At 49.1% G+C, this 12,885-nt stretch overlaps 1 protein-coding gene across 1 annotated transcript in view; it reads right to left on the bottom strand.

Annotated features, from left to right (window-relative positions):
* Positions 1 to 2,934: 2,934 nt before the first annotated feature.
* The window catches only part of dgkh (diacylglycerol kinase, eta), a 10,784-nt gene continuing 833 nt past the window's right edge, over positions 2,935 to 12,885 (bottom strand). Inside the window, exons 3-16 of the mRNA XM_047047677.1 lie at positions 12,148 to 12,282; positions 11,883 to 12,000; positions 11,559 to 11,669; positions 11,318 to 11,414; positions 10,875 to 10,982; positions 9,564 to 9,677; positions 9,247 to 9,381; positions 8,797 to 8,957; positions 8,584 to 8,689; positions 8,352 to 8,444; positions 7,761 to 7,880; positions 7,440 to 7,545; positions 6,147 to 6,277; positions 2,935 to 4,629 (exon numbers count right to left, since the gene is read on the bottom strand). Coding sequence (XP_046903633.1) covers positions 4,543 to 4,629; positions 6,147 to 6,277; positions 7,440 to 7,545; positions 7,761 to 7,880; positions 8,352 to 8,444; positions 8,584 to 8,689; positions 8,797 to 8,957; positions 9,247 to 9,381; positions 9,564 to 9,677; positions 10,875 to 10,982; positions 11,318 to 11,414; positions 11,559 to 11,669; positions 11,883 to 12,000; positions 12,148 to 12,282 — 1,622 coding nt within the window. The 3' untranslated portion in view covers positions 2,935 to 4,542. The remainder of the gene's footprint in view (positions 4,630 to 6,146; positions 6,278 to 7,439; positions 7,546 to 7,760; positions 7,881 to 8,351; positions 8,445 to 8,583; positions 8,690 to 8,796; positions 8,958 to 9,246; positions 9,382 to 9,563; positions 9,678 to 10,874; positions 10,983 to 11,317; positions 11,415 to 11,558; positions 11,670 to 11,882; positions 12,001 to 12,147; positions 12,283 to 12,885) is intronic.

Here is a 12,885-nt window from a genome sequence, read left to right as displayed (position 1 = left end):
AGCAGGATGAGTCCATGGTGAAATGGTGTCCTCCGACACAGTGACACACACATACACCCCCCCGATGCGAGTATTAAAGCCTTTGTTTGACAATGCCTGCCGACACCCCTGCATTTGGGCCTACCCCACCTCACGTCGTGACTCCCAGACCGTGGCATCAACCCAGGGCTTCTGATTGGGGAAAGACTGGGAAACCTTCTTGGGGACGACGTCATCGATGCAGTGTTGAATGTAGCTGGAAAAAGTGTCTGTGTATTCGTTTATGTCTCCATCTGCTGCCTCCCTAAACATTTGTGGTAACAACATACTTACATAAATTATTGATATCACTGTACAGTCGTCTTTAGCTAATCAATTGTAAACTAACAAGTGAACAACATTAGCGTGGCTTCCAGCCTAACTTAGCCCCGCCCACAAAAAAATGTGGTCGGGGAGTTGGGTCTGGAGGGGCTCGTATTGGGGACAAACTATATAAAACCAGGAGCTGGGCGAACCAATGAAATGGTCATGGCAAGCTTTATACGATGATGGACAGATGATCGACAGTAACGTAATCACCCACGTCACGAAAGAGCGCTTGGGTTGAATTCGTTTTCAGCAAACAACATATTACGTTGCTCTGATTGGTTGTAGGTCTATCCAATTGAGTGAAGAGGCATTTGTTTTACGTGTTCGGTTGAAACACGCCCCATAGTCACAGCCCAACGGAGAGTTATCAGACTCATATTCTGATTAGAATTATGAGTATGACAACGTCAGGCTAGGGCAACATAGTATCTGAAACTATTGTATCTGGAACAAACTAAATCACACATCATGTACTGTAAGCATTCATGTTTTATTGAAGAAGGAAGATATGAACTGGTAGCCTTTTTTAAGGCACCTAAAAATGTACAACAAAGTTGAACAATTTATTTAGTCAGAATACAAAAATACACATCTCAGTGACTTCAATATTGTAATAAATAGTTAACCATGCGTTCTAACCATAAAAAGGCACAGAAAACAGTCACTTAGTAGTCATACAAAATTACCAACTACTTTACCAAATTCATCCAGATATGAATACAGATGACAGCTGTAACATTATATTCAAAAAGATGAAACACAATACACATCATATCATGAAACCTTAGGCAATAAATATGTAAATAGTGTTTATACCTACAGAATTCTTACAAATTAAAACTGTGCCATTGTAAACATAATGTAAACAAATGAAACTCACTTCTATCCCACCATGTTAGAAGAATCCATGACTACTGGGTACCTCATCCTAAGAGGTCCTGGTGTGGGTTGGTTTGGTTTGGAAAAACCAGGCAGTTTTCAGCATTATCTACACCATTGGAAAACTCTGAATAGGATGACGTTGTACAAATACACTGATTTGAGGTCACATATTGAACCCGGACCAGTTCCTAAGAGCAACTTCAACCAGGATTGGGAAACTCAAGCTTTCCTTTACCTGGGTACGGGAGTCAAATACACTCCTACAGAGCCAGGCAGAGACCTTTCAGGACACACAGACAGTGAGAGCATGCGCACACACACACACACACGCACACACACGGACACACACACACACAGACACAAACACACGCAATTACACACCCGCACACACAATGCTGCATTACAGACATATTGACACAGGTCCATCAGGAATTGAACAGAATATTCCATTCAGTTTATGATGAGGATGGATCTTAAAATGCAGTGAATCCTGATGACCACTGTTACTACAGGAGGAGGCAGTCAGTAAAGAGGTGATCTGTTACTCAGATTAAAGCACATAGTTAGAATGATTTCACAGACCTGGATAAATGAACACACTGACAAGCCAACACGACATTGCACTGATCCAGATTTGTAAAAATTTGGTAGAACAGTAGAATACAGTAGGCTGCGAACAGGGACCATATCAAAATCATGATTTTGTACTGTAGTGAGACCCTAATTCAATCTCAGTTATCCATGTCCATGAAACCATCCTGTATAAATGAGCACTTAAAGACAAAAACACACAAAGACGTCTCGCCAAACAGTGGTGCAATGGGTGCACAGGGTTGTCCGATAACTATTTTGGCAAACCATTTAAAATAGCAAAGTGTAGAAAGTAAATAAAACAGAAAATCAGCAGTATGTTCAATTCATATCTTTGGTATGCAATTCATACTGTGATGTCATGGAGAGTTATTCATTTACCGTGGAATGAGAACATTCTGTGTTATTGACACACCATATGACTTCAACGTACAGGTGAGGGGAGGTTGCCACCTTTACATGAGCATTTAGGATTGAAAGAAACATGAGTATTTAGTCAACGTGGGCAGATTAGCATGGTGGCTATCTACAGTGAGGAACTGAGGACGGAGACGCGATATGGCGCCCTCTGGTGGAATCAACTAGGTAACGCCTACAGTCGTTTTATCATGTGACATCTGGCAATACATTACACCCTATATTTAATCTTTCCATTTGAAGAAGAAAAAAAAAAAGAATTCTGGCCCGAACAAATCTAAAGTATTCAAAGATAATGTCATGATTGCTTACATCATGGAAAAAAACGAGCTCATGAAGTGATAACACAGATTGACCAATCGATGATAAGCAGCATATAGTGCCTGATAGGCCAGGTACATTACTGACATGATGCGTAGTCAGCACAAACACTGAGCTTTGCCTGTTCTTGTTGTACACGCTAACCACCAGTCTCTACGGCCCTGTGTGGAGGGCCTCGTCCTGGAAGCACTGAGGAAAGAGTGAAATGTGGTGAGCAGCTGGAAGAATTCGGAGTCAGTGTGAGAAGCTGTTTCGTTTCAAACCATGTCTAAGGGGTTCCTCGTCATCCTGTCGCTGTCATTATCATCACAAGTAGGAGCACATGTACAAAGCCATCAATCCGTTTTCCTCAAGGAGGAACGCCGCGTCCGAGAGCTTCAGGGAATGGAAACCAACCATACGAAACCAAAACAACAACAATATTGCACCTTCATTAGAATACAACATCCTTATCATGTACAAGAGATTCAAACAAAGAAGAATTAATCATCGGGTGCAATATATTGTACACGATCAATGTGTTAGCTGTTGACACTGCATATCTTGTCAGCGACCTACAAAGGCATTTGTCTAGAACAGCTACTAACAAGAGTACTGTATGTATACACTGGTTATAGATTGTATATAAACCTTAGCATCACATATACAAATATACCCTGTAATGCCACCAAAATTACAGAAACTACCGAGAAAAGTGTTATATGAACAGCGTTTTTTTTTTTTACTCTGTGCAACAAAACCTACACTCCATAATCATATCCTACCAAACCCATATTTATCTCGTATCCCCACTAATGTTATTGTGTCAAATATTAACTGTAAAAATGCTTAATAAACTGATGTGAATGACTACTTATATCTAATGACATGAGGATCTGCACTGGGCAAGGTGCCTATTAGGTATATTGCTCCTAAAATGACTTTGTTAAAACAACCTTTCCTATTGAATTGAATCCTAATTAACTCATTGTAATTATATACCTATGGGTCCTACCAACTTGAAGTAACTATTACATTATCTACTAATCCTCCACTACAAATCTACTAGTGGAACTTTGGAAGTGTCCTGGACATTCACTTTGGTACTGATTTTACGTCAACAAAGTTGTCAGCAATAGACCATTACAAACTCCTAATACTCATAACTCATCTACCAACTGCATTTAAAGTTCTTATGATTTCCTTAAGCACTCTTTTACATTATATGACTTTGAAAATATGGCACATCCTTGATACAGAATGATCATGCAAACCAATAAATAAAAGAGTATAAACGGTAGATTTAAATCAAAATAATGCTTTCAGTAGTAACAAATGGCATAATAATAATACTTAAGTCATAAAAAAAAACAAAAAAACTTGTTCAAGTGTTATTTTGCACACACAAATCAAGACACCGATCATGCAAAGAAAACAGATATTCAAACTCATGGAGCGAGCGTGGCATGCACCCCCGTCTCACAGTTTTCTGGAGACCCCTTCACTTGGCTTAACGTCTTTAACCACCTACTGTTAAGCAGTGTTTCAGGAAGCATTCACAAAGCCACACAGCACTGAACGCTACTGAACTACTGTATACCGCCCTGTACACTAAACCCACATGGGAACACTCATTGGAAGTCCTGGTTTTGCTACTTACACTCTGCCGTCTACGAGGTCAGGAGGCAAACCAACTGTTACCGGCAATTTAGTTGCATACCTGATTGTGCCATGAGTAGAAATGTGTTAGGAATGGCTTTTAGTAAAGATCCATGACTTCCTAAGACCTATGCACTTAGCAGACCAACGTTTTGGCACCACACACACAATGTCACACAGAACCCTTCGGTTCTCTGCCTCTCTAAAGCTTTCTCGACAGATGGATCAAGTCCATCGATCGTTGCATACTTAATTCTCACTTCCACTGTCTCAGGAGTCCCCAAACTCATCTTCTGTGGTGGATGACGGGCGTTTTCCCCCGCTCCGGATTCATCTGTGCCCGCATTAGAGGTCAGTAAAGGTGGTCTTGGCAAGGTCCTTAGTTCCCTGGAGAATTCTCTTCATATGACCCACTTTCGATATCCCCAGATCCTGAGGAGGGGTGAGAGGGGGGACAATCAGCGCACATCCTATCCAGAGCGACGCCTACGCTAGACCCGGGCAGAGACACACACAAAAGACAGCCTACATCACAAACCGCACACACCACAAGAGTATGGATGCTCGTCACGGGCCCAAGCCTAGGACAGGTGCTGTGCTGACTCGAGTTGTCCTGCAAATCCCAGATTATAATAACGTAAGGAACACGCTTTCCACTTTGCACTAGAATGTCGACCAATGTTACGATTTTGTTCATCCACTGACCGGTCCTTTAAGACCATCAAGTGTGCACAGATTGTATGTGTGGCAGGTTGTGCATTCGTTTTTCCATATGCTGTAATGTGCCAACACACATACAGCACACACGGTTAAAGGACCGGGTAACTGTGGCTGACTCGAATCTCCGCACAATCTCTGTCCCGCTGTGACCCGGTCTGGCTTGGAGGACAACGTGAGAAGGAGTCACCTGATGGGAAACGTCTGCTTGTAAAGCATTTATGAACGACTTGACCCCCGACCTTTGGGTCGCTAGGACATGAAGCCGGGCGCTCGGCAGAGAGAAACGTCACTGCAAGGCGATGGTGTTCATAAACGGCTTACAAGACGGGCTGCAGGGGGCATTCGGAGCCGTCTCACGTGTATATGGAGGGACAGAGGTTGGAATGGGGAACACAAACAGAGAAACACGGGCACAGTCCAAGGTATGTGTGGCCTCTCAATCTGTACGCTACGTGTTGGCTAGGTGTGTTTTGTTTTTCTTTCTCCACACTTCCGAGCGGGTACATTCTCTAGCCCCCCCCCACTCCTGTGGGGGTCCTGCTGTCCGTGTGCCCCCCCCCCCCCTCCCTCTGCCCTCACCAGACCTCTAGACAAGACAGACTCAGTTGAATGTTCTTGTATGTACAGAGTTTGAATTTTCACAGGCCACAGTGCAATTTTGACCTGGAGCCTGATCACCATCGAATGGATCTTAGCGAGTCTCGTCCTCCCTCGGGGGCCCTGTTCCCTCTCTCGGCCAGGCGGGCCCCCATCCCCAGAAGCCCCCCCCCCCCCCCTGCCGCAGTGTATCCAGCCGACATGGCCGTCTCCTGGGCTCCTGCCCAATAGCGGCGCTGGCACATCGTCCCATCCTGACCCGTAACCCCCATCTCTGGCCCCTCCCCCCCATCTCCCAGCCCTCCCCCATCGCCCTCCCATGCCCCCCCCCCCCCCCCCCACCCGGTGGAGACTGAGGGGAGTTAGTGAGTCACGGTCTCCGAGCAACCAAGCAACACTCGCGCGGAGGAAGCCAAGCAGAGCAGCGCAGCACACGGTAGCAAACGGGGAGACGGACAACAAGCAAGAGGAACCAGAGACAGACAGAGAGACGCACGAGAGACAGAGAGAGACAGAGAGAGAAAAACCGGAGGCGGAAAGAAAGAGTCGACCTGGGAGAGCGGAATCGAGTGGGTGAAAGGGGGGGGGGGGGGGGGGGGGGGGGGGGGATGTGTCTGCGCGTGCGTGCGTACCTTCAGGTCCCTTCTCTCGAGGTGGAGGAGCTCGGAGCCTCGGATGTCGTGGCGGGTGAAGCTGTCTCTGTACTCCCCCAGGCTCAGCTGCTCCAGCCAGATGCCCACCTCCTCTGTGCCCCACCTCTCCACTACACACGGAGCAGAGCAGAGAGGTGCTCAGCGGGCCGCGCGCGCACACACACACACACACACACACACACAGAGTACACGCACACACACATAGTACACACACACACACAGTACACGCACACACACATAGTACACACACACGGACGCACACCACCCGCTCTCTGAATGGCGTCTCTTTAAGCAAGGCAGTGCTCCTTCGGTGAGAGACACAGATATATGCAACCACACATTTCGGTGTCACGTCAGGCCAAAAGACAACATCAGGATATGTCACTGTTTGGGTGATGAAGAGAAAAGAGGCGAGGCAGAGAGGGGAGGAAGAGAGGGAGGGAAGGAGGAAGAGGAGTGGCGGCAGCAGATGGCGGAAACAGGGTTAACATGGGCCAGAGGTTGTCAGAACAAGGTGCTGGCCAATGGCGTTCCAGAGAGGCTGAGGGCATGCAGGTTATCCACCAATCAGAGCACAGACAGGAAGTAGGATAAAGAGGGAGGCGGAAGCCTGTGCAACCTACAGGAGCGGCCCACCCAATCAACATCTGCGCTGAACCCAAACCTAGACCAATAATCGCTCCCCTTTATAGTACGGCTGAATAAAAATACCCTGCCGTCTCAAGGTTTGATACTCCAACCACATTGTGATGCTTCCATCCAACTTGGTGTCAAGTCTGACGTTCTGTACATACCGCACATTCACCATGAGAAGACAAGTATTGACCCGTTTCACATCAGTGTACTGTTGAACCGGGACGAGGTCACAGGCCCTATCACAGCATTTTTGGTTCCTGCTTCGTTCATGTGTGGCTTTGGGCTGGCCCCTGCCTGTAGCCTTGGTTTGTGCCTGCTGTGCATGAGTGGACAGGTGGATGAGACCATGAACAGAGGGAAGAGGGGTGCTCATGGATGGCTGGGTCAGACTGGGGACCAGGGGACATCACACCACAGAGACACTCCCTGGACAGGACACCTCCACGGATCATTCCGGGATGTTACAACGTGTGCTGCTCGTATGTGACATTCGTTTTCATACTGTGACTGTGAAGGATGGGTTCAACAGCGGTCTCAGCTGAACACAAACATAACACGTACGGGTATCCTACACATGTTTGCCAACGTGTGTGTGTGCATGTACGTGTGTGTGTGTGTCAGGAGACCCCCTCTTACCTGACTGGGGGCTGGTCTTCTTGGTGGCTTTCTCCTTCTTGAACTTTGGCACAATTCGGAACATGCTACTGCGGCTGTTCCTCTTGCCATACTCCAGAGAGTGTTCCTGGGGCACACAGCTCAGTCAGTCAGTGTGCGTGTCTGTGTGTGTGTGTGTGTGTGAGGGTGTGGGTGTATGGGTGCTTAGGAGAGACAAGCAAAGAGACAGAGACAGCAAGAGAGAGAGTGCAAGACAGAGAGCATTTGTGTGTGTGTGTGTGTGTAGGTGTGTATGTGAGTGTGTGTGTGTGTGTTCCTCAGAGAGCGTGTTTGTGTCCGTACCTCCTCGTCGTTGGGCTGCAGTATGTGGTAGAGCCAGGGGATCTCTCCCAGCTTGGCCAGCTCCATCTCCACACTCTGCAGAGCGCCGGACAGCGCCTCCTCGTCCGTGGGCTCCAGTTGCTAAGAAGGGGGAGGGGGGGGGGGGGGTGTAGGGGGGGGGGGGGGCACGGATAAGACCTTCATATGTGTTTCTCACTGTATTTGTAGTCCACAATCAACACGTACACTGTCCTGGCTCAGTGCAACTTGGGTCAACGTCGGCTCTCCTTCAGACAGATTCGCAACTGGAAACACTGGAGTCATGCTGAAGGAGAGACTCGCTGGAGTCGTGCTGAAGGAGAGACTTGCTGGAGTCATGCTGAAGGAGAGACTCGCTGGAGTCGTGCTGAAGGAGAGACTCGCTGGAGTCGTGCTGAAGGAGAGACTCGCTGGAGTCGTGCTGAAGGAGAGACTCGCTGGAGTCATGCTGAAGGAGAGACTCGCTGGAGTCATACTGAAGGAGAGACTCGCTGGAGTCGTGCTGAAGGAGAGACTCGATGGAGTCGTGCTGAAGGAGAGACTCGCTGGAGTCATGCTGAAGGAGAGACTCACCAGAGAGACTCGGCCCACCAGCAGCGACTCGGTCTCGTTGTGGAGGGCTTTGACGTTACTGGCCACCTCTATAGCCGTGTTCCTGGTCAGACTCTGCACGCGACACACACACACACACACGCACGCACATTGTTAGCAGGTTTCACAAGCCCCACCAGCGCTATCTGCTTGGTCGTAAACACAGACACACGCCCGCATCCTGGCTGGGAGCTGAGCGATTGGTAGCACTGACCTCTGGGAACTTGGGGTGTGTCTTGTTGATGGCGTGAGAGGAGGCGTTGACAGCGTGAGCCAGCTCCTGTTCTAGAAGCCCATTGGTCTTGGCTGCCTCACAGATCCTGTGATTGGACACACGGGTGAGGTCATAGGACAACAAACCTACCTCTGATGGGGAGAGCGATTACTGTGTGTGTGTATTTGTTTGTGTGTGTGTGTGTGTGGGTACCTGGTGATGAGCTCTTCGGCAGCACGGGCACACAGCTGTATGAGGGCAGCCTCCTCCTCTGTTGCCAGGTCGACAGACTGCTGAGGGTAGAGGTGGGGGCGGATGGGGGGCTTGTCATACTTCAGTTTATCCTCCCATGACTTCAGGGTGTTCTCGAATGCCTGGACGCGCGCACACACACACACACACACACACACACAGACACACACACAGAGGATAGAAGAAGGGGGGTAAGGGAACACCTCCAGGTACTGCTAATATTGAGTTCAGGCCAGTATAGTCTTCTCAGTTGTCTCGCTTCCCTCTCTCTCCCCCTCGATTCCTCTCTTTGTTCCCCCCCTTTTCTCTCTCTACCTCTCCCCCTCATACCCCTTCCATGTCTTTCTTCTAAACCCCCCACTCCCCCCCCCACTGCCCCCCTTCCTCATCCCTCCCCTCGAGCTCTCTCACCCGGTCCCTGGTCAGCATCTGGGCTCGGTTCTTATGCTGGATCTTGATGACTCCGGGGGGCTGGATCCACGCCTCCCCGTCCACCTGGATGGGGACCCCCTCGTCTCCCAAGATGGTGATCTTCACCGTGCGACACTGGGGAAACAACAACTGACGCTCAACGCTGGCTTGGGTGCCGACGTGTCCTCGAGTCTTGCGTGCTCGCGTGTGCCGGATGGGCGTCCGACAGGAGGTGTGGCGTGCGTGTGTCTGTCTGTCAGTGTCTGTATCTGTACGTGTGTGTGTGTATTTAAGGTACGCGAGTTGTGTTTCCTTACCTGCGCGATGCGGTGATGCTGCAGCTTGATGACTCTGGACACAGCCATCTGCATGCTCCCGAACACGGCGACGACTTCCAGAATCTTATCGTCAAATGACGGCGCACAGAAGATCTGTATGGGAGAAAAAAGGATTCGCGTTACAAGATATCCAACGGCTTTGTTTCGCATTCTGTAAGCATATGCCGTCGCCTTCATAGACAATTAGCATTTGTCTTGACAGTGTAGAGAGCTCTTCGATGGCCCTGGTATTGGTCATAACCAGGATATGGTAGAGTGAAGGAAAAGGAAGACACTGAAAAGGTTATTTCATGTCCGACAACAAGTTTCCCCACCGCAGCTGTGAGACTCTCTGCTCGTGTATTTTCCTGTTTTCCTGCCAGGAGCATGTTCACTGGACGGCAATACAGACTCATGTCACTAGAGGGCCACCAAGGCAAGTCCTCCTTCAGACCCATTCAGGCTTGTTTATTCAGACGCAACACGAGTGCACAGTATGCAGTTGGTGGAGCGTATTAAAGTAAGCATGACCTGAGAGACATGTTCAGATCACCTCACCAGTGGCTGAGTGTGTAGCACAAGTATGCCACTTGTCTGGACTCGTGGACTCAAGTTCATTCTTTCCTACTCTGAGAATCCATTTGAGGGTGACGTTTGTCTGTAAATGTGTGTGTGAGTGCGTGTGTGTGTGTGTGTCTTGGACTGGTTCCACTGAATGTCCTCTCCCAGCTCACAGGCATCCCAGCTTCCTCTGCTCCAGTGCAAGAGTTACATAACAGCCTGACACACACACTCACACACACACACATACACACACAGTGAGTTTGTATGTACAGAGGTAACCTAACAGGGGCCGTCGTAGGGATGGTGAGTGTGTCTGTCTCATGTGTTTGTGTGAGAGAGCCAGCAAACTAACAGTCCAGTCTGTCCACAGGCCCTTGTGTTCTGAGCCTCAAAACAAACAAACTGATCGTCTCTCTCTCTCTCTCGCTCTCTCTCTCTCTCTCTCTCTCTCTCTCTCTCTCTCTCTCTCTCTCTCTCTCTCTCTCTCTCTCCCCTCTCCCTCTCTCTCTCTCCCCCTCTCTCTCTCTCTCTCTCTCTCTCTCTCTCTCTCTCTCTCTCTCCCCTCTCTCTCTCTCTCTCTCTCTCTCTCTCTCTCTCTCTCTCTCTCTCTCTCTCTCTCTCTCTCTTTCCCCCTCCCTCCCTCCCTCCCTCCCTCCCTCATTCTCCTTCCCTCCCTCCCTCACTATCTGGTTTCCTTCTGTTCCTCTGTAGGTAACACCAGACCGGTGTTCTCGAACGGGTACTCACGTCATCCTCCTTGGTTCCGCCCCAGAAGTTGGTCCCGCCGGCGTAGCTTGGGATGTTGAGCACTGCGATCCCCTGGAGACTAGGCAGGGGGATGTACTGCCCATCACACTGTGACACACACGCACACACACACACACACGCACACACACGCACACACACACGTACACACAGACACGCACGCAGATGCACACACAAGGTCAAAGTTAGGCTTGGTCAACAGGAAGTTGTCTGACTAGGAGTATGGACTCCCTTGTACAGTATGGGTTCTCTTGTATGTGTGTTTCATGCATGGTTCTGTGGTTTGTGTTCTTTTGTATGTGGTTCTCTTGACTGAGTTCCCGTTTACAGGTTCCCCTGGAACGGATTCTCTTTTAGGATTCCTCTTGCATTGGTTCGTTCGTACAAGTTCTCTTGCATGGAATCCCCCTTGTAAAGGTTCTCACCTCTAACTGGACTTTCTGCTCCAGGTTCTTGTAGGTTCTCTGAAGAAGTTCCTTGGTGCCCAGAACCCCATACCACATCATGTTCTTGGTGCGACTCCTGCAACAGACAAACAGAACAATAAATTGATGAACTTCCTTTGTCAGACTGAAAACCCTGAAATGACCCAGGCATGAGCGGCGGTGAAGCGGGAATGACGAGGGCGGCGGAGAGGGGTGAAAGGCGAAGGGGGGAACGTCCGACCTGCATTTCTCAGGGTGCTCTTCTCTCTTGTTGTTGAACTCCAGGGAGATCTTGGCGTCGAGGCCGATGCCAAAGTAGTTGTTCATCACACACTTTTCCATGTAGCCCTCTCTGTCAGGTCGAAGGACAGAGAGAGGGGGAAAGATACAGCGAGACGTCAAAGAAGTCTATTCGATCGAGTTCAGTGGAAGTATACTCTTTTCACATACGACTTTAGGAATTCGTAATACTTTGTTGAATACGCGTAAGCTCAGCTGTGACGGCTCCCTCATGAGCTGCTGTAATAGCTGCGGTGTTTAAGAGGAGGCGAGAGGGGGAGCTTACAGTGAGTCCAGGTCTGGATCGATGAAGGGCGTCGCTCCAAAGGGGTCAATGTTGGCTAACAGCATCTTACTAATGATAGAGCTTCCTGCTATGGAGGCAGCCAGACCAGCACGCAGACCTGTCCACACACACGCAGACGCACACACACACACACACCGTGTAAGACAGATATCCAGGACGTTCTACTACTCGAGTGCACGGATTGCTCGGCTCCGTGTGTACAAATGCGGATGTGTGTTTGTGCGTCCTGTGTGTGTGTCCCTACCAGGGCAGATGATGCGTGTGTTGAGGACCGGAAGGTTCTCCTTGCTGGTGGTGAAAGGAGTGATGGAGAAGGAGCCACATGACTGGGTGCTCCTACTGATCCTCCTCTCAGAAGGAGAACAAGGACTCTTAGCAGCTGAGGAAGGAGAGCGTTCGGGGAGAGAGAGAAACAGATAGTCAGACTATTATTGAGACTTTTACGCGATGAACAAATATGGGAGATGATGTAAAGACACGGGGGGGGGGGGGAGGGGGGGGGGGAGGGGGGGGGAGGGGGGGGAGAGAAGGACCTCCCACTGCTAGAAGTCTGCTTCCTTATAAACACGTCGCTCTGTCCCAGAGACAAAGACATATCCTACAGGACGCACGCACACGCACACACACGCAGACAAACGGCCACTTCCACTGACACACACACACACAGCTGAAACTGCATCACCGTTTTAAAATAGTAAACAGAGTGGAACATCCATTATTTATCCGTTTCTTCTGTGTCATTTGAACTGGTAGACAGGACTGGAAACACTAGACTAATCCAGTTCTCATATTGGGGGACTCGAGTCAAGGTTTCCTAATGGCAAGTCTCACACAAACCCCTCTGTTTATTTATGACAGGAAACACCGTGTGCACATGTCAGCCCTGTTTCCATTGGCTCGTTCCAGTGCAGTGTGTGTTGTTCCATGACTGGGTGTAGTACTTCAAGCGCCCTCTAGATGGCAGCCTTTATTTCCTATTCGA

Source organism: Hypomesus transpacificus, chromosome 23 (assembly GCF_021917145.1).
Source record: "Hypomesus transpacificus isolate Combined female chromosome 23, fHypTra1, whole genome shotgun sequence".
NCBI lineage: Eukaryota > Metazoa > Chordata > Actinopteri > Osmeriformes > Osmeridae > Hypomesus > Hypomesus transpacificus.
Note: the sequence above shows the minus strand (reverse complement) of the source record. Positions and strands in the feature narration are given on the sequence as shown.